The 18,794-nt window shown below is 39.8% G+C and overlaps 1 protein-coding gene across 2 annotated transcripts in view; it reads left to right on the forward strand.

Annotated features, from left to right (window-relative positions):
* The first annotated feature begins 2,828 nt into the window (after nucleotides 1–2,828).
* Nucleotides 2,829–18,794, forward strand: part of LOC115615797 (ras-related protein Rab-10-like) — a 31,360-nt gene continuing 15,394 nt past the window's right edge. For both annotated transcript variants that reach the window (XM_030504397.1, XM_030504405.1), the window contains exons 1-3: nucleotides 2,829–3,052; nucleotides 9,274–9,334; nucleotides 10,401–10,539. In XM_030504397.1, coding sequence (XP_030360257.1) covers nucleotides 2,884–3,052; nucleotides 9,274–9,334; nucleotides 10,401–10,539 — 369 coding nt within the window. In that variant the 5' untranslated portion in view covers nucleotides 2,829–2,883. The remainder of the gene's footprint in view (nucleotides 3,053–9,273; nucleotides 9,335–10,400; nucleotides 10,540–18,794) is intronic.

Consider the following 18,794-nt stretch of genomic DNA (forward strand, 5'->3'; position numbering starts at 1 on the left):
ATGGAAAGACTGTCCCCTTGTGGATAGGAATATGAGGAAAGTGATACTGTAACTCACTGACAGCAGCAGTAACCCTGAGCATTCAGTTTCACTGAGATATTAGCTAGAATCCTGCCTTGCACATTGCTCATAAATCAACACTCAAATGTACAAAACACTATGGAGAGCCTGTTCATTTAAAATGGATGGCCTGAGAGACAACAGAGGGCAAAGACCAAGCTAATCTAGCATCACTGCTAACACTCCAGACTACCACCTAAATCTAACTGCTGCAGGCAGCTGCAGCGTTGCCCTCATTTAAAGAAAGTTATTCTTTAAGGAACAGCTTCAGAGCAGAGAATGGGTGAAGGCCCCACAATAAAGACAGTCTTGTGGTATATCTATAAACCAGCATGCTGCCCACTTGCATGCATCTGCCAAACCTGTGCTACAGCATCCATCTACAGGACATAGCACCAGTCTTATCCTCACTCTTGCAGCCACGTGGAGGGATCAGAGCAGGATTGATGCACAGCTGGCTGAAGACACCTCTCCGTGACTGCAGATATTAGATTATCTGTAAGTGTTACAGATTTCCTATACACATCGTCACCTTTGATCCATGAGAACTACCAGAAGATGCACCTCATCATCGCTCAGATATGGGATAACTTCAAAGGGAAATGATAACTTTAATGGGAACTTAAAATTTCTGCATGGGGAAGCTGAACTTCACAGGGCTGCTGAGATGGCAGGGGATGTTTCCCACAGGCAGTGTTCTGGTTTATGAAGTCCAGTCCTTCCTCATTGCAGGTGGTTATAGCCTCCCTGACAAATCCATCTCGTTCTGCTTTTATTAAGAATTTTCTCACAATTACTTCAATTGCAGGAATTTTCTGAAATATCACTAGAAAGCTCACAATGTTTAGCTTGGCCATATTCATGGTCAGTGTACAGCTATTCACACTATTATCTTTTTGTTTCAGCAGCCTTTTTACCTCCTTATAATTTAATCTCTGACACAGAGTAACCATATTCCCTCCTAGCCTTTGTTTTTTAAACAAAGCAAACCACATGCCTGCAGCTTTATTGTGCAGGACAGGCTCCTCAGATTATTTCATAATGTGATACATTAACTGAAAGTGTCCTGTAGGGTCAACTTCTCCCACCAACAGTCATTCGAGAATGTATTCAGTCTCATCAATACACAGCCATTGTCTGTCCCTAATGGGAACAATTTGACTGATGCCTTCTTCAGTAGCATTGGGTTTTTTACACAGCCACCTCCCAGAGGTCACTCCTAAAGCACCAGCTAACTCAGCAGCTGTATTTGTCAGTCATTTCCTACTGATTATTTTTCAGATTGTAGCAGAAATTCTCATTCTTCCAGCAACTAAGAAAACTGTAGTTATTGAGAAAAAAGTTGCTGTCAGCCTTTGAAGGTCTCCTACCACAAAGTCCTAAGGTTTGTAGCTAACCAGTCCACCTCTGGCAAGTCAAGGTGCAGGCTGCTGTGTGGTTCAGAGTGGGGTGACAAGGAGATAAGCCTGAAATAATACTTGTCCTTTGATAAGAGAATGTCCTGAATTGTGCTAGGTAGAACTCACAAGTTGTCCTCCTCAAAAAGTGAGTATGTTACATCAACTGCTCTGTGATACATGAGTTGATTGAGGAGTTGCTTGAAGGGTTGAAGATGAAAATGTCAAAAATCTTTGGGGAGTCATTACAGGCCTAGATAGACACAAATATTTGTAAATGTCTATGAGCACTTTTAATTCAAATATATACCCTTCCTGAATTTATGACACTGGAGGAGCTCGATGTGCACATAGGCAAATGCCCAAGGGCCTTATAATTTGGGCAGTGTGGGATTCTGGTAAAAACATCCAGATGAACGTGCAACAAGCCTGCACTGGATACACATTGTTTGTATGTTATCGGTAATGCCGACTGTCAGATGAGAACAAATCAAAAGTGAAAAACAGGAAATTCTTACAACCTGTTTCCTCTGTCTCTGTCTTTAACTTTAGGAAATAATGAGAAACCAGACTGTTTATCTCTGTACTTCATGGGGGGAAGTATTATGTGGGTTGTTAAAGTTCCCTCTTTCCCCCTTGGTGATGAAGCTTCATGAAAAAAAGTGCATAGTTGCATGATTTCACAATCCTAATTCAGGGCAGCATCTGAAGCACAGCGTGTGGAAGCCTGCACAGGATCTGTAAGAGGTCTAACATGGCCCCACCGCACAGTATGGAGTGGTGATGGACGCAAGTGGCTGTCACCTGAAGTGGCTGTCACCGAAACATAGCCGGTGGCAGCTGAGGGAGAGAGAAGGCAAACTGTGGAGATGGTTGAGAAACTCAGTCCCCGGGCATCAGCACAAAAGGCCTGGCCGCGGTGGCAGCTCCGGGACTGGGGCAGGCCACAGCACCACCGTCTTACAGCACAGAACTACCTCATGCTGACCATTTTGGATTTTACCTTTTTAGCAATCCTAGGAATTAAATAATTTCGAGCTTGGCCAGTTTTACATTTTCTATAACGTGTGCACAGATTTCTGGCTGCCGTAACGACAGCAACATTCGGCCAGATAGCAAAACCAAAAGCAGACAGCCGCTTTATTCTTCCAAGCTGGTTTAAAAGCCGACTGAGTCCCGCGCCCCCCCTCGCCCCGCACGCCACAGCCGCACGCGGCGCTCCGGGCTGCCCAGCCCGCTCCACCTGTGCCGGGCGGCGGGCGCCACCCCGCAGCCGCCGGCGCAGATGGTGCCCGGCTCCCCCGCACACGCACCCCGCCGGCGGGGGCGGCGCCCGCTCCCTCGCAGCGGGGCGGCCCCCGCCCCGCCCAGCCCCGGCTTGGCCTCGGCCGGCCAGGCCCGGCCCGGTCGGCACTCAGCGCCCTCCATGGCGGGGCAGCGGCAGGGCGGTGGGGGAGAGCAATCGCCGCCGCTGCTGGTGAAAATCGTGATGGCCGGGGAGTCCTGCGTGGGGAAGACCTCCATCGTGCGGAGGTACACGGATCCCGGCTCGCCGCCCGCCGGGGCTCCCACTTCCTCCTACTTGGCCACGATCGGTGAGTGACCGCGGGCCGGCGGCGGCCCCAGGACAGCCGGCTCTGCCGGCGCTCTCCCGCGCCCCTCGGTGCCCGCCGCACGGCCCAGCAGCCCCGCCGTGTGGCTGTGGGCACGGCCGCGCTCGCTGTCGCCCCGAGGGGCTGGCACGTGTCCCGGCGGGCCGGCGGACGCCTGGGCACCCGCTTCGCACCCGCCCTCTCCTCAGCCTTTCCCTCCCCGGGTGCGCTTCACGGCCGCGGGCCGTTTCAAACACAGCCTGCCCGGCGCTGCCTGGGGCGGAGGTGTCAGATCTCCCTCGGTTAAACTGTTGCCTGTGTCCAGGCACGTTTAGCGGCGTAAACCTGTGCAGAGGTTTGGCAGGGTGTCAGGAAACATGTCACCCTGGCTCCAGAACGGTTGTGTGCCGGCTGTTTGTGAGGGGCCTTCAGAACCTACTCTTCTTTTTAAACTTACGACAACAACTTGTTTCTTACTTCTTAACTGCCCACGACTGTAGACAGGCTCTATTGCTATACACCAGTCTGGGTGCAGAGAAAACGATGCCTACCTTAGAGAGTTGCTGGACATCAGTAAAATGCCCAGTTCCTTCATCTTTCATACCAGAAAGGCATTTAACTCTGTGCCGATACTTTTAAAGTTATAAAATCAAGATATGTTCTACTGTGGGTAGCCATGTACATGATTATTAAAGCAAGTCCATTGCTGTGATGGACGTCATTAGCTCTGCCAGACCCAGGTAGTTTTGTGCTGCCTTCCCGGGCACCTCTGCAGACGCGGGATCATGGAGAGCTCCCCACTGTCATGGTATACCAGCGCATGGTGCCACAGGGAACTGCAAGTTGACTGTCCATATGGTGAAAACATGTAATGTGGGTGCAGCGGTTTGATTTGCTGTGGAGATATTCATAGAATCATAGAATCGACTAGGTCGGAAGAGACCTTTAAGATCACCAAGTCCAGCCATTACCCCAGGACTGCCAAGACCACCACTAAACCTTATCACTGAGAGCCTCATCTACACTGTTTTTGAACATTTCCAGGGACAGTGATTTTCCTCAATTTCTGGTTGGGAAATTTTCATTTTTAAAGTTTCTGTGTCTGTAAGAAATATTTTTACTTTCTTTTTTTTTTTTTTCCTGTGCTCTTGAAGAGGAAGTTGAAGTGAATTCTTGTGAATGCACAAGAAATTGTATGTTCCTGCATTTGGAATATGTATGGTCCTTTTTATTTTTTTCAGTGTAGGACGAGTTGGTTTAACTGAATAAATAACGGGTAGTAGTTGGTCCAGGGAATACTTAATATAAGTAAGGTGACTTGACCTGCCCGCATTAGAATGGCTGAACTTAAACCACTTTGTATTTTCTTGCCCATTCTTGCAAAGCAGCTTCTGAAACCAACACATACAAAAAAGGAAGAACTCTACTAGCATTACAGTAATGAAATTGATCCTTATAACAGGCAGCTTGTTACCAGGCTCAGCAAGGAGTCCCAAAGAATGGCCATGAAAATAAAATCAGCTTTGTTGATGTGTTTTATATCAGAGCATAGATTTCTGACCATGAAGTTATTATTTTGAGACACAATTTCATTTACTCTTAATTCAGTCCACTGCAGAGTCAAAAACCCTTGTGTGGTGGTGATATTAAAAATATATTTTCCAAGTTGTGGATTGAAATAGTTTAAGGAATAGTTTGGATAGAAGAGCTTTGTGACAGTTATGGACTTAACAATTAACCTCCTTAGTTTTGTTACTGTTCCTGAAACCTGTTCTTGTGAAATTTAAAATCTTTTTAAGCAAATGTTTAACTGAAATGTAAATGAATCATCCAGATGTGGTATTTGTAACCTAAATGTGATTTTAAAGTTATTTCTGAAGTACCATGTTCTATTTAATTCCATCTGAGGTGGTATATTAGAGGTTTAACTTCTAAAACAAATGGGACTGTGAGTGATGGCTTCCAAAAGAGTAATACTGGAAGTGGAAGTTCCTTTTTCATGAAGACAGCTACAACTGAGAGCATGGCCTAAAGGTTGTGGCTCGTAACAGTGTAAAGGAAGAAGGCACAATGCAATAGTTTTTCTGTTCATGATGTCTTCTTCCTCTGTGTTGACGCCATCAAAACAAATAACTGATTTCATCTGGATGCCTGTTTATTTCATACAAGCTCAGTCATATGATCCCTATCTGCCATGCAGCCTGTTGATGCAGTTCATCTGATGCTAATTGATTTTTCACCCTACCTGTCCAGCTGAAACGGTGATTTGAATACAGGGAAGATTATCTAGGTTGTGCAGTCTCACAGCCATCTGAGTTCCCTGGCAAAATCGTGTGCCACCACCTTCCTTCGTGGCAAAGGGTGGTAGGCACAGAAGTTAAAAGGTTGTTGGAAGTCTCGTTTCTGTCTCATCATGAATCAGGTTTGTGTTACTGGGAAAAATACTAGTGTTGTTGCAGGGGGGAAAAAACCCAAACCCAAGCAAACATTTTGTGGTAGGCTTCTGTAGTGGTGGACTTTTATAAAATTATGTATTTTGTAGTTAAAAAAAAGGCCTCCACAGTAAATCTTCAGTGAAAGCTTCTTACGCAGCACTAACACTCAAAGCTGGGTGCCCTTCCTCCTCTGCAATTACGCAGTTTGGGTAAATTATAAGCAGATATAGTTTTCTAATTAAACTTATATGCATCATAAGGCAAATGCATTGTATTATGAATAGACTATAAAAAATAAATGTTTTTGTTTAAACGATGGCATTGCATATAAAGCCATAGAGAAATTTTATGAACAAAAAAACCCCCATTTGTGTGCAAGTGAGCAGGACTGTGATCTGACAGGATGTGAGGTGGTTATTTTGCTGTATTACAGTGGCTGAGGTCCTGCAACACGTGTGTTTTCTGTGAGAAACATTTTTGTAGAAGTACGAGTGCTCCCAAATCTGTCATAGTTGGAAGTGCTGCAACTCCCACTTCAGGATTAAAAAAAAATATTATTTTGACTTTTTCCTCAAAAGGAAACTTTTGCTTTTTAATGCATGTATTAAAAAATTTATTAAGAGCAAAGTTACAAAGTCAAGTGATTTATGCATTCATTTCTAATGCACAATGAATAAGAGAACCAGCTCTGAAGTCTCTGTAGATTCCCTGATATTCACTTTAGAAGGAAATAAAGTAGAGTTAATCAACAAAAATGAATCCTATTGAAGGTAAACATACACACATACACACAAAATGTTAGTAGCATTGGAATCCTGTTGGATTAACAACACTAGCAGTAATCTGCATCTTAATCTTATTTGTTATTTTTTTCCAAGGCTGTATTTTTTTGTCACTCTTACTTTCTTAACAAACCATCTTATCCCATGAATTGCTTTTCTCACCACAAGAGTAATTACCAGTACTTGTGACTGCTCAGTTACCACTGTGCTTCAGATATGCCTTGGCACATACAGGAGTGATTCAAGTAATGCACCAATAGCTAGTAAGGGTTAAGTACCGGCAGGCCTAACATGGTAGAAACTCAACCTACAAGAGCTCTCTGGGCGCTTGCCCAGGTCAGGCGCAGGAGTTAATGCCAACTGCTTCCCTCCTTGTAGAGTTGAAGACTGTCCTGGCTTCGGCTGTATGACAGTAGGTGGTCTAGGTAGAACTGCACCTGGGCATGTACCACCCTCTGCCCATGCTGTCACTTTTGCATCCTGCCAAACTGCCCAAACTCACAATTTCACTGGATAGACATACTGGGTTTTTTGAGCCTTTTATGTCAGTAACTTGCCAGCTGTATTGGGGTGAAAAGCGTGCTGTAATTTTCTGTTTTACTATAGAATACTATTTTATAGATATTGAGGGAAGAGAGGGGCAATTCACAGCTGAATTTCCCTGTGACCAGCTGTTTTGATGCTTCTTAGATCTAATTGTCTTTAAGGTGCTTTAGTCCTAATATGGGTGTATATATTATTTGGAATATAAATAAAGGAAATTAATCTCATGGCTATAAGAGTTGGAAATAACAACTAGAATTTGAACTTGTGCCCACCTTACCCCTTCTTGCTTTTGTTTGATAGCTTAAAGGAAGCAAGTACAAGCTGTTGCGTTCAAATAACATCTGTGTCAAGAGCAATAATCAATGCTTGCTTTGTTATGTTGATCATGTTGTGTAATACATGGGCTTAAAAGCATCCGAAATCTGTGAGCTGTCTTTGGCATTATATTTCTCATTTTTCTTTTCTGTCTTTCCAATTTGCTAAGTTTGCTGGAAATTTCATATAAAGACATGAACAATTCATGCATGCAGAACATATTGACTTCTGTTTTTCACTAACATTCATTGGCCTTTTAGGTCAATAAATTTTGAAGTTGACTTAAGAAGTCAATAAGCCTTATTTTAATTTAGATTAAGTTTTAGTCTGATTCAGCACTCTGCTTCCCTTTTTATAAATAAAAAAAGCTTATAGCAATTTATTATTAAAATGTATGTCAACTAAGAAGTGTTTCCTATAGGTCTGGGAATCCCTGTATGGATTATAACTTCTTACTGTATTCCCAATGCACCATTTGAAAGTGACATTTCAGCCTCCCAGTGCATACTCTGTCCCTCTCAACTGCTTTAACATCAATTGTAGGAAGTGATACAGATAATTAAACAAACCATGTGAATTTCAGGAGCAAATGTTTCCATCACGTTGGAATTCCACCTTACATGAGCAAATTTGACTTAAATTACATTTCCATCTGACATTATTAATTCCATCAAGGAAGCTTTGTTTAATATTAATTACAGATACCAATTATATTATTTCATCTTTCCTTTCCATTGGAGCTTCAATAAAAATTCATCAAGCGAAGGACATGATTATCATAATAATTTTAAAAATCCACCTAAACTCTTTTACCACATACACACAAAAATGTTAGTAGCATTGGAATCATGCATGTGAGAGCGTACTTGCCAAAGTTTTGTGCACAATACATCTGTCAGTAAAAAGGAAGGGAGCATTTCCTCTACTGCAGTTTTGGTTTACTGCCATGGATGCTTTCCTTTGATGAAGTAATTTGGCAGACAGGTTGTTACAGAAATCAGTGCAATGGTATTAACTTACGATTTTTGTGCTTTTTCAATCTGTTTAGTCCTTTCAAATGACATTACTACTGGTCAAAAGCCACTCTGAAGTCATGTTAAGGAGCTGTATTTTGACCTTATGGAATTTTGACTGTGTAGTAGGGGGAGTTATTCCAGTGTCACCTTCACTTAATATACTTGGCAAAAATAGCCTTATTGTTGGGAGGAAAAAAAGTGAGCAGAGAAATTATCATATATTATTGAAATAAGATTTCAAATTTCAGCAATAAAATAATTGGGGAAAAAATGGTTAACTGTGAGAAAATCTGTCAGTCTAAAACAGCAGCTGATAGCTGGGAGATTCCAATACTAAGATTAGAGCTTCAACAAACCATAAATCCAGGTATCATCTACCACATTTGGAGTACCAGCACTATAAATTACAAGGAAAGTATCTTTGAGGAAAGACCTGTAGTGTACGTAGAGACAACATTCTGCACTGATTTCAAGTGCTAATGCTTGATTTTAGCATTAGATCTGAGATAAACAGTGATTAAGGCTGTAGAGACAATCCTCTTCATTTTGAGTGAAGTCCAGTGGGTGTTTGACTTTACATTGAACTAGTACAGCTAATTCCTACTCCTGTTCATGTAATTCTAGATTTTTTTTTTTTTTTTTTTTTTTTTTTTTTATTATTAGGGATTTGGAAGTAAGGCCTGAAAAATGGTGTTGCATATGTAACAGCTTTGTAAGCATTTCTACCTCCCCATTCATAGCCACCACACTGTTGTGATGAACCTGGAAACAACTGAAATCATCAATAAATTTGTCCAGTATTATTGTGCACAGGCCGTGAAACTGCTGTTGTGTCACTTGCCTATTCAGAGTATCTGCACCTTTGCTTTGACTTGCCCCTCCATTGCTTTGTATTGGCATTGCTTTGCATTGTATTTGTGTAATGTATTGGCACATAGCTGTTTTCACCATTGAGTAATTTCCTTTTACAACTTGGATTTTGAATGTTTATGGTTGGCTAGTTATTCTGTTTGATATAATTCCTTCTCACTTTCTGTTCAAAACTGCATGATAACTAGAGCTAAGAAACAATCTTCAAAGGGAATCCATGTTGTTATGAGAAATGTTACAGATTTTCTTCTTTCTTCTAGGCATTGATTTTAAAGTAAAGGCAGTAACGTTTAATGATACAAGAGTGAAACTTCAAATATGGTAAGTTTTAATTTGTATTACAAATGAGAGCCAACTAAATTACGTTACAGCATGAAAAATCTCATCTGCTTTTAATTGTGTATCTTCCTAAAATGCAGCTGTTCCTACTAGGCCATTTTAAAATTAGAATTTGGCCTAGGGGAGCATATTTTTTGCAGTAACTAATGTAAGTTAAAAAGAGGGTTGTCGCTAGGTTGCTTTAACAATAAAACTTACAGCATACAAGCAGTGAAGATCTACGATCCATACTAACTATACTTAATTGTATAGGAATATCGAGGGAAGTGACAAAGCAAGAAAATTCTACATTTCATTACCCATCAAATGCATGTTCAAAAGAGTCACCAAGAGAAAGCTAATAAGATTAATCTTTGGGAACCTACACTCTGTTTTTTGGTTTTGAAGTTTTTGTGAAAGCTACATAGGGCTACTGACAGCCATCTCTCCAGGCATCCAATACTGAAGGTTATTTATATTCACCAGTATTTTAACTTCTCAAGACATAACTCTACTCAAATTATCTGACCAGTATTAGAGCTGCAGTTTTTCCCTCTCAGGTTTTAACACCAAAGTCATGGAGGCTTGTTTACAGCTTTCTTAAGGCATAATTCTGTGTAGGAATCTCTGCATCCCTGTATTTTAGTCTTTTTCCCAAAATCTACCTTCCAGCTAAACCAGCTTACTGTCTGTGTCGCGGTTTACAAAGGGCTTGTCAGAACGTGGGATGTCATCTGACTCCTGGAGTGCTTACACTCACCTGAGTTGTACTGATCTTAATGATTATGTATATGAAGAAGCAATGGTGTTACATTCAGTCTTCAACCACTAGCTTGCCTTCCCTAGTAGGGCTGTATTAGTCAGAATAAATTTCCAGGGTATTTCTTTCACTGCTCTGTCTACCACCCAGATTCTCTCTCATCCTTATCTTTTCTTATTCCTTTCATGTTAGGGTACGCCATTCAAAATTTGGAGAATACTCCTTAAAATGATTTTTCTTGGGGGTTCTGTAGTTTGATCATCTTTGTTTTGTTTGCATGTGTGTGTGATATCTTACAATTTCTTTCAGGGATACGGCTGGCCAGGAACGATTCCATACACTTAGTACTAGCTATTTTCGTGGTGCACAAGGCTTTGTTCTTGTATATGACATCACAAATCTGGACAGTTTTCAAAGTATAACAAGCTGGATGAGAGACATACATGAGGTAAATACATCTAACAGTGGTTCATCTCTTAATGAAGGTGGTTAATGAGTTACTGCAGTTAATGTTTTAAACGATTACATGAGATCTGTTCTTGTTCTTTGAGCTTCATGTTTCTAAACATAATTTCTTACATTTAACTCAGCACGCAGTATAATAGTAAGATTACTGTTACCCGGAACTGGAATACACTGTAGGTGATCCAGGACAAGCCCATGTTGATGATGAAGTACTTCTATATAAAACATAGCTTCCAGTCCGGTTTTGCACATAGAGAGTTATGGTCCTTTAATCACTGATGCAAATCACAGAATCATAGAATGGTTTGGGTTGGAAAGGACCTGGAGATCATCTAGTTCCAAACCCCCTGCCATGGGCAGGGACACCTCCCACTAGACCAGGTTGATCAAGGCCCTGTCCAACCCAGGATTTTACTTTGCTTCCATGTTAGAATTCCATATCACAGCCAGTTATTTCCCTTTTCTAATGTCATTACTTTAGTGGAGTTACCTCATCCCAGGAATCAAAAGAAAGAAATCAAATTAAACATCCTCTTTGTCCTTGCTGGATATTGCTTTCGAGAGGGTGGTTTCAAGAGGGAGGAACTGGAGGAGGAAAAGAAGAATCCCTTTTTGGTGTCAGTGAACTGTTTGGTTAGCGCAGCTGTTTGTGCTACTGCAACCAGAAACACATGTTTTCATGTGACATAGGAAGTGATTCAGCAGCACATGGCTACCAGATGGGTCATGTGTTCCCACCTCCCTTCCTGCTCCTGGCTTCCACTGTGCTGCTTCTGGAGCTTGTCGGAGCCCTCTGAGGTTCACTCTGACTTTCTAATATGGTAAAAAACTAACAGTTTGGATAGTTTTATGCTCCATCAGTGAGTTTAAGACGTTCGCAGAAAGGTCTGACAGTTACCGGAGTTGTGCTGAAGTAAACAGGTAGGAGTAGGAGCGCCAGGAGAAGAACATGTGGGAACAATGTCAGGAAGGAACCAGAAAGGGAGGAGTGGGCAGGCCCTTAGACATCAGGTTGTTCAGCTGCCTGTAACCCTGCACCCTGAGTCTTTATTGCTAGGTCTCTCTTGATGTTTCCTCTGTTAGGCAGAGGCAGGTCAATTTTAGAATAGAATAATTCAGCTGGAAAGGACCCATAGTGATCATCTAGTCCAGCTGCCTGACCACTTCAGGGCTGACCAAAAGTTAAAGCATGTTCCTGACAGCATTGTCCAAATGCCTGTTAAACACTGACAGGCTTGGGACGTTGACCTCCTCCCCAGGAAGCCTGTTCCAGTGTTTGACCATGCTCCTGGTAAATAAATGTTTCCTAATGTCCAGTCTGAACCTCCCCTGGTGCAACTTTGAGCCATTCCCACGTGTCCTGTCATTGGATACCAGGGAAAAGAGATTAGCACCTCCCTTTCCACTTCCCCTCCTCAGGAAGCCATAGAGAGCAATGAGGTTGCCCTCAGCAGTAGCCTGAAAGTTTGTAGTTAGCATGCTTGTGTAAGTTAGTATGCTTATGTACAAATCCAAGCAAGGTAGTGCTCTCTTTTGATTAAAATCAAGAAAACAGTCAGGCAGCTTTTTGTAATGCTCTGTGAATGGGTAGGGATATGACATGACTGATAGGAGAGCTCGTCTTGGGAAAGCAGGCACAAAATAAAATCATAAACATTCTTTTTTCTCTTCACAGCTTCAGTATACAGATGAATTAATGCACTACACATGTTCGTATAGCTGATAGTACATACATTGGATATCTTATGCTCTTGGTAAAATATTACATTTATGTTACCTCAGTATTAAGAACATTACTACGATGACCTAGTACATCATTATCCTTGACCTTAAAGCCATCTTAAAAGTCTTAGTGACAAACAAAGCCTAACTTCAGTAATGTGTTACAAAAGAGATGTGATGCTACAGTATTCTTACTGGCTTTCTGCACATACTTCAAACTAACACATGCGTTTTATTACTTCGTTACGAAAAGTGTGTGCCCTTTTCCTGTTAAGCAAGCCAGCAAAAGTCACAGCTAGATATGCAACTGGTTGTATGGTTTCATGATTAGGTAACATTTAACTTGACACACAGTATGATAGCAGGTTTACTGCTATCTGAAGCTGAAAAAGTAGATTATCCATATATATCCATTTTTTTATGTATAGCTTATATATGCATATATATATATCTCTCAGTGTGTAGGAATTTATATGTAAAATACTGATCTGTCTTCACACTGTGTCCAGAGGGGTAATTTTTTCCTGTCATCTCTGATTAGATCAACAGATTGATCTAGTAGACTACAGTGCACAACCATAAGCACAAAGAAAGTATCAGGACTGTCAGGCTAGGGTGGAGGGAAGGATGGGACTAGCTCTTGTAGCCACAATGCAGCCTTAGATCTACTTAAGTCAACCAGGAAATAATACCTGCACAAGCCTGCTTTCCCTTTGTGACACTTAAAAGCTTTTGTGTAAAGATACTCAAGCTATTAATATTTAGACTGTTCAGTTGTGACCCCTGAAGGTACTTTGTTAGTTTAAATTTTTTAAAATGGAAAAATACTCAATTTAAAACAATTTCTGGGAATGTAAATTGCGTGATTGATTGTACCAATCTCAAAACTAGCAATTAGTGAGTGTTGTAATAGAGCTAGATAATAATAAAAAATTTAATTCAGTCCTAGTGGGATATCAATTTCTGAAGTGTCTTGGCGAAAATATATGGGGCCATTCATTGCAAAAGAAGTGTTTTTAAGCAATAACTGTTAAAACACAGGGCATTCCATGAAAATTAATTACTTACTGGAGGTTGGTGACATTACTGCATTTGCTTTGGTCTGCGAATGCAAAGCAGTATTTAATACCCAACAAATGCCTAGTATCAAAGTGGCTGTTGCTACAGCACCCTTTAAAATATGCAAGTGTAGAGAAAAAAATAAAAAAAGTTTAAAAAGAGAAAGTTACAGGTTTCATTAAACACCAGACTAATAGGTAATGTAAACCTTGCATCTGAGCCAATCAAACAGGATTTTTTTAGACAATTCAGTTATTTCATTATGTTCTCACTTTTTTAATTCTCTGAACATAGAGATTTTAAACAGAAAGTTTTTAAAATCCTGTCAGTGTGCTGAGCCATTTTTACGGCACTTGAAAATGACAATCTAAGCAATTTAGCATTCCTGAAAGCTCCACTGATTTTATAAAAACTGGCCAGACAGTGCTATTACAATCAGATTACCAGTAATGTTGTCATTGTATTTCCATTATTTTAAGTGTGGAATACAGCAACTTTCCTATTAAGAATTAATTATTGTTAAAGGAAGTTCAAGACACAAATATGCTGCCATATCTGTATTGTTGTAAAATTTGTATTCAGAACTAGAGGAAACTGAGAAATATGACTGTGCTTAAGAAGCTTACTAGACAAATACACTCACAGTTTAATATCTTAAGACATTATTGGCAAATCCAATACAGGTATATTGGATTTGTAATGCACTCATTAGGAGCATGATAATTGCAGGAAATTTACTTTACTGAAACCATTCTTTATTTGTTGGAGTGCCGGTCATGTCCAATTGAAGGTGCTCCTCTTGTTTGTTGATACAGCTTTTAGCTATTGTATGCAGCAGTTCTGAAAGGCTCCTTTTGTTTGGGCTTTAGAAATTAAGTACAAGTAACTGTGTAGCAATTCATTTGCAGAAAACAGTGCTTTCTGGGATGTTTTGAACAAGATTCCAACTAACATACTGGCAAAAAGTTTCTCACAATAGAGTGATCAAATGCTCAAACAGGTGCCCAGAGAAGATCTGGAGATACGTAAAACTTGATTCAACACGGCCTTAAGCAACCTGACCTGACCTTGAAGTTGGCCTGTCTTTGAGCAGAGGGTAAGACGAGATGACTTCCAGAATTCTTTGCCAATCTAAATCACTCCATGATTCATGCATAGCATCTGAGTTTGCAAAAACTTTTTGCAGAGATGGTAGGTCCTAGTTTTCTTTTAAAACATTGGACTGGTTTTCATTGTGCTAGTCTCCTGATGTGGCCATGAATGTGGCATTACCGGTTTCTAGCAGTTAGTTCTGTGCTGGAAATTCTCTGCTAGCACAGAATTTCCTCATGCTGCAGTGAGTCTTGGTTGACGTAACTTAGTGTTCTTGGAATACATGAGCTTTCTATTTGTATTACCTATGGAAGTGACCTTTCAACTAGGATTGAAATGCGTGGATGTGTTGGGTCACTGCCATTTTTTGCATAGTGCCCTTTTCTGGTTCTTTTCATTTGATGCATCTGAGAGCTGATATACTGGACTGTCTCTCAGTTTCTGCATCATACTTAAATAAAAGCAACACAGCAAATTGCTTTACAACTGTAAATTAGTTTGACTTCAAATTCTTCTGAGTTTTTCTTGCTCAGATGGGAAAGCTTGATGTCAAAAGGATCGAATTGCTCCAGTTCATAGATAGGTTTGTTGTTATGGCTCTGGTTAGAACTGAAAATTATTGTTCTTCTCACTTTACTAAGTTGGTTTATCTCTAATCCCAGATTGGTTTCAGGATAAATTGGTTTATATCTAGTCATGTCTAAGTTGGCTAATAGACAAACAAATTCTATCATTTGTTTATTTCCACTGAAGTCCTGGAAACCAGGCATTTATAACTGAGGTCATACAATGGCACTTAGGAAAATACATGGAAAGAGACATGTGAGTCATAATACGAACGCTGCTTGTGTGACGCTGTCAAAGAGAATGTGAAGACAACATGTTCCTAACAGATTACTCTTCATTAATACAAGGAGTAAGTTTCTAGAGTCATTGTCTAGTAAGTAGGAAGAAGAAACTTCCCAGCCTTATGGCCTTCCCCAGCTCTGCCCTCCTCTTGCTCTGTGACCATGTGTATCCTCTTCAGATCTGAAAAATTGTATTAGTGCTGCATTTCTTCCTCAAATGCAAACTAATTATTACCATAGTGTATTTATTAGGTGTGGGTTCTCAGTCTCACTGTTTGGACCTACAAAGAAATTTCTGTTCCCTTTTCAAACTGTAATCAGTGAGTATCAAAATTATGCAGCTCTGCACAGCTATGCCCTGGAAATTTGGTGGCGAAACAGAGTGGTGATTCTTTAAGATCTATTGCTGGATAGATGTCTTTATAGAACAAGGAGTCTGGATGAGCTGGAAATTATGGTCAGTTTGCTGCAGGGGAGGTCGAGGCCAGCTATTCACAGTAGAGTCTGTGCTTGCCATTTAAAAAGCGAAGGGATAGTTTCTTCCAGTGATGTGTAAGTACAAATACGACGTAGTTCTTTTTCAATAAAGATGCCTGTGCTGCTTTTGATACTCCTAGAACCATAAAATTGCTTAGGTTGGAAAAGACGTTTAAGATCATTGAGTCACACCATTAACCTAGCACTGCCAAGTCCACCACTAAACCATGTCACTGCGTGACTTCGTAGGTGAACTGACAGCATTTCTGTGAAATTCTGCAAAATAAGAACAACTGCAAAAAAAAAAAAAAACATTTGGGGAAAAACAAACCAACCAACCGACCCCAGGAACCCACAACAAATGACATACAAAGGGTTGAACAAGATATTTTCTCTTTTTGTATTTTTGATTTCTGTTAGTAGCCACATAGTTAATCAAGTTGGGTATCCAGGCTAGGTGAAAGTTGAGCAGTACAGTGATTAATGAAAGGCACAGGTGGACGGCTCCTATCAGAGTCAGCTGCCAAAGCACACCGTTGGTACTATGGTGAGAGAGTCCAGTGTTCCTAATCTGGTCTATGGCACCACTTCGTTGGAGGCTCTGCTGCTGCTCCCTCCTGTGGCCGCTGGTCCCAGCAGCCTGGCTCCTGCCACCGGGGAATCCAGCAGGGAAAAAAAACCTTTTGTCGAAACCTGATGACTCGAAGGTCTGCCAAACACTTCAAAAACTTGGTCAGTCTCAATAAAACTTCAGGCTCCAATTTTTTGAAAGACATTAAAAAAAAAACCAAAAAAACAACAGGCTAGCTTGTCTCTGAGTTCAGATTATTTTTACTAAAATAAAAAGAATTTCAATAAAATAATAATAATAATTTTAAAATATAGTAATAAATAAAAATAATAATTTCAATAAAATGTGAATTTTGAAATGTTAAAATCTGAAGAGAAGCTGAAGAGAGTGAACCAAAAATCTGGATGTATTTTTGAGGTACCAAAGCAAAACAATTGGATTTTGGGTTGGGTTTTTTTTTTTTTAACATCTCAAAAAAAAAAAAAAACAAAAAACAAAAAACAAACCAAAAACAAACAAAAAAAAAAACCCAAACAAAACAAAAAAAAAAAAAAAAAAAAAAAAACAAAAAAAACCCCAAAAAACCCACCAAAACAAAAAAAAACTTTTTGCCTTGTTGAAACTGATGAAACTCTTAATAGTATTTTTCCATGACATGGGAAAAAAATGTTTCCTGACACCATTAGCTTAGTCAGTGCTGACTTGCATAATAGCATCTTAGCAACTGTAAAATAACCATCCTCTTTTTGCTATAGATTTTTGCATTTGGAAAGCTTATTCCTGAGCTATAAATAAAAGATGATGAAAATACACTTGAGCTTTTGGAAGCACTGAAGAGCCATATTTTTGGCCAATTCAAATCCGTGTACCTCTGCGGTTTTTATGCCAACTGAGCACATGGTCAAACTTCTGCCTAGTCATATTGACTTAATTTTTGAAGCCTTCATTTACATAATCAGTTTTCAGATTTTAAAATGGATGCCATTTTCGTGTATAGTCTTTAGTTTTCTAAAAGCAGGAAACTGCAAGATACCATCTTTAAAAAAGGAGTGCTTTCAGTGCTTTGGTGGAGGATCCAATCAAAGTGAAAACGCATTATTACATTATATCAATGCAGAAATAATAGTTATTTGCTGAAATAAATACTTAGTGATTGATAATATTGATTAATACTTAGTGAACGGCCTAGTACCTCTAACAGCGTTTAAATTTTGTTATTATTTGAAGCTGTTTAAAAAGAACATACCTGCTGCAAAAGTTTGTGCTATTTGTACAGAAATAAAGTTAGAGGATGAATTTCATGGTTTTGTACACATAGTGTGCAAGTATTTCCCTTTGACCTTTTACTTTAGAGGAAAGTCAAATGCCACTTGTAAAACCTTCAGCTACATTTAGTCTTCTTCCAAATAAAAAGTTGATTATGTGATGAGATGAAATTGTCTATTTACCCTATATTAGGGTCTGATGTATGTGATTTTATGTAGGAGAGCCATTGACCTTAATGAGTAAAGCTTCAGTACACTCTGAAACAGCCAACATTTTGGTCAATTAATCCAGGTTAGATTGATTCATTATTTTAAGCCTGTAGTTCATACTCTTATGTTAAGCTTTCTTCAATTTAATACTACATTATCTTGAACATCACCCTGTGGGTTTGAAAGGCGATTAGCTGGCTTAAAATGAGAATGTATTAAAACAAATTAAATGGTGTTTCTTAATAATAAATTGTGCCTACTGCTGTATTCTTCAAATGAAGCGACTTAGTTATAAAAGTGCAAATAGACTAAAAATAATGATTCTGTCACCCTTTAATGAATAGAGGTCTTTCTATGCATTTCTGTGAAGGGAGGGACATGTGTATGAGCTCTTAGGAAGGGGATCGTGCCTGATTTTGTCTTACAGCAAAGTTGTAAAAATTAAAACTTTGACAGAGATCAGAGATTTCATCAACGTCCTTGTAGACAGATCTGCTGCTTGAGACCAGGCTTTTTGAGTCATCAGAGAAGCTGTTTGAGCATGTACTTTCAGAATATAAGCCATGGGATCAGACCACCTTAGCTTTAATTGTCTCTAGATGGAGATCCTCAGCTTTCTCCATTTAAGCACCAAAGGTAGTTTTAAATATTATGATTTTCACAACAAAAGTAAGTTTCCAAATTCCACATGCTGTTGCAGAACTGTTCCCTTTCCTTGCCATTATTCTAGTCATGTACCATTACAATGGCTTATCTTAAAATAACACTGATGTAAAGCACCCAATGCATTTCGCAGTCATCATGGATGTAACTGGAGTGGAACGAAGGATGGAGACAAGGTCAAAAAGGTAGATTTTTCTTCCTTTTGAAATCAATGAGGTTTTTACATTTTACTTCATTAAAAATCTATTGCCTTTTTCTGAGTGCCTTGGAATAATCAAACTTTTATGTTGAGTTTGAACACTTCAAATGTAATTTTACTGCCTGTGTGCAA

Source organism: Strigops habroptila, chromosome 1, assembly GCF_004027225.2.
Source record: "Strigops habroptila isolate Jane chromosome 1, bStrHab1.2.pri, whole genome shotgun sequence".
In the NCBI taxonomy this organism is placed as follows: domain Eukaryota; kingdom Metazoa; phylum Chordata; class Aves; order Psittaciformes; family Psittacidae; genus Strigops; species Strigops habroptila.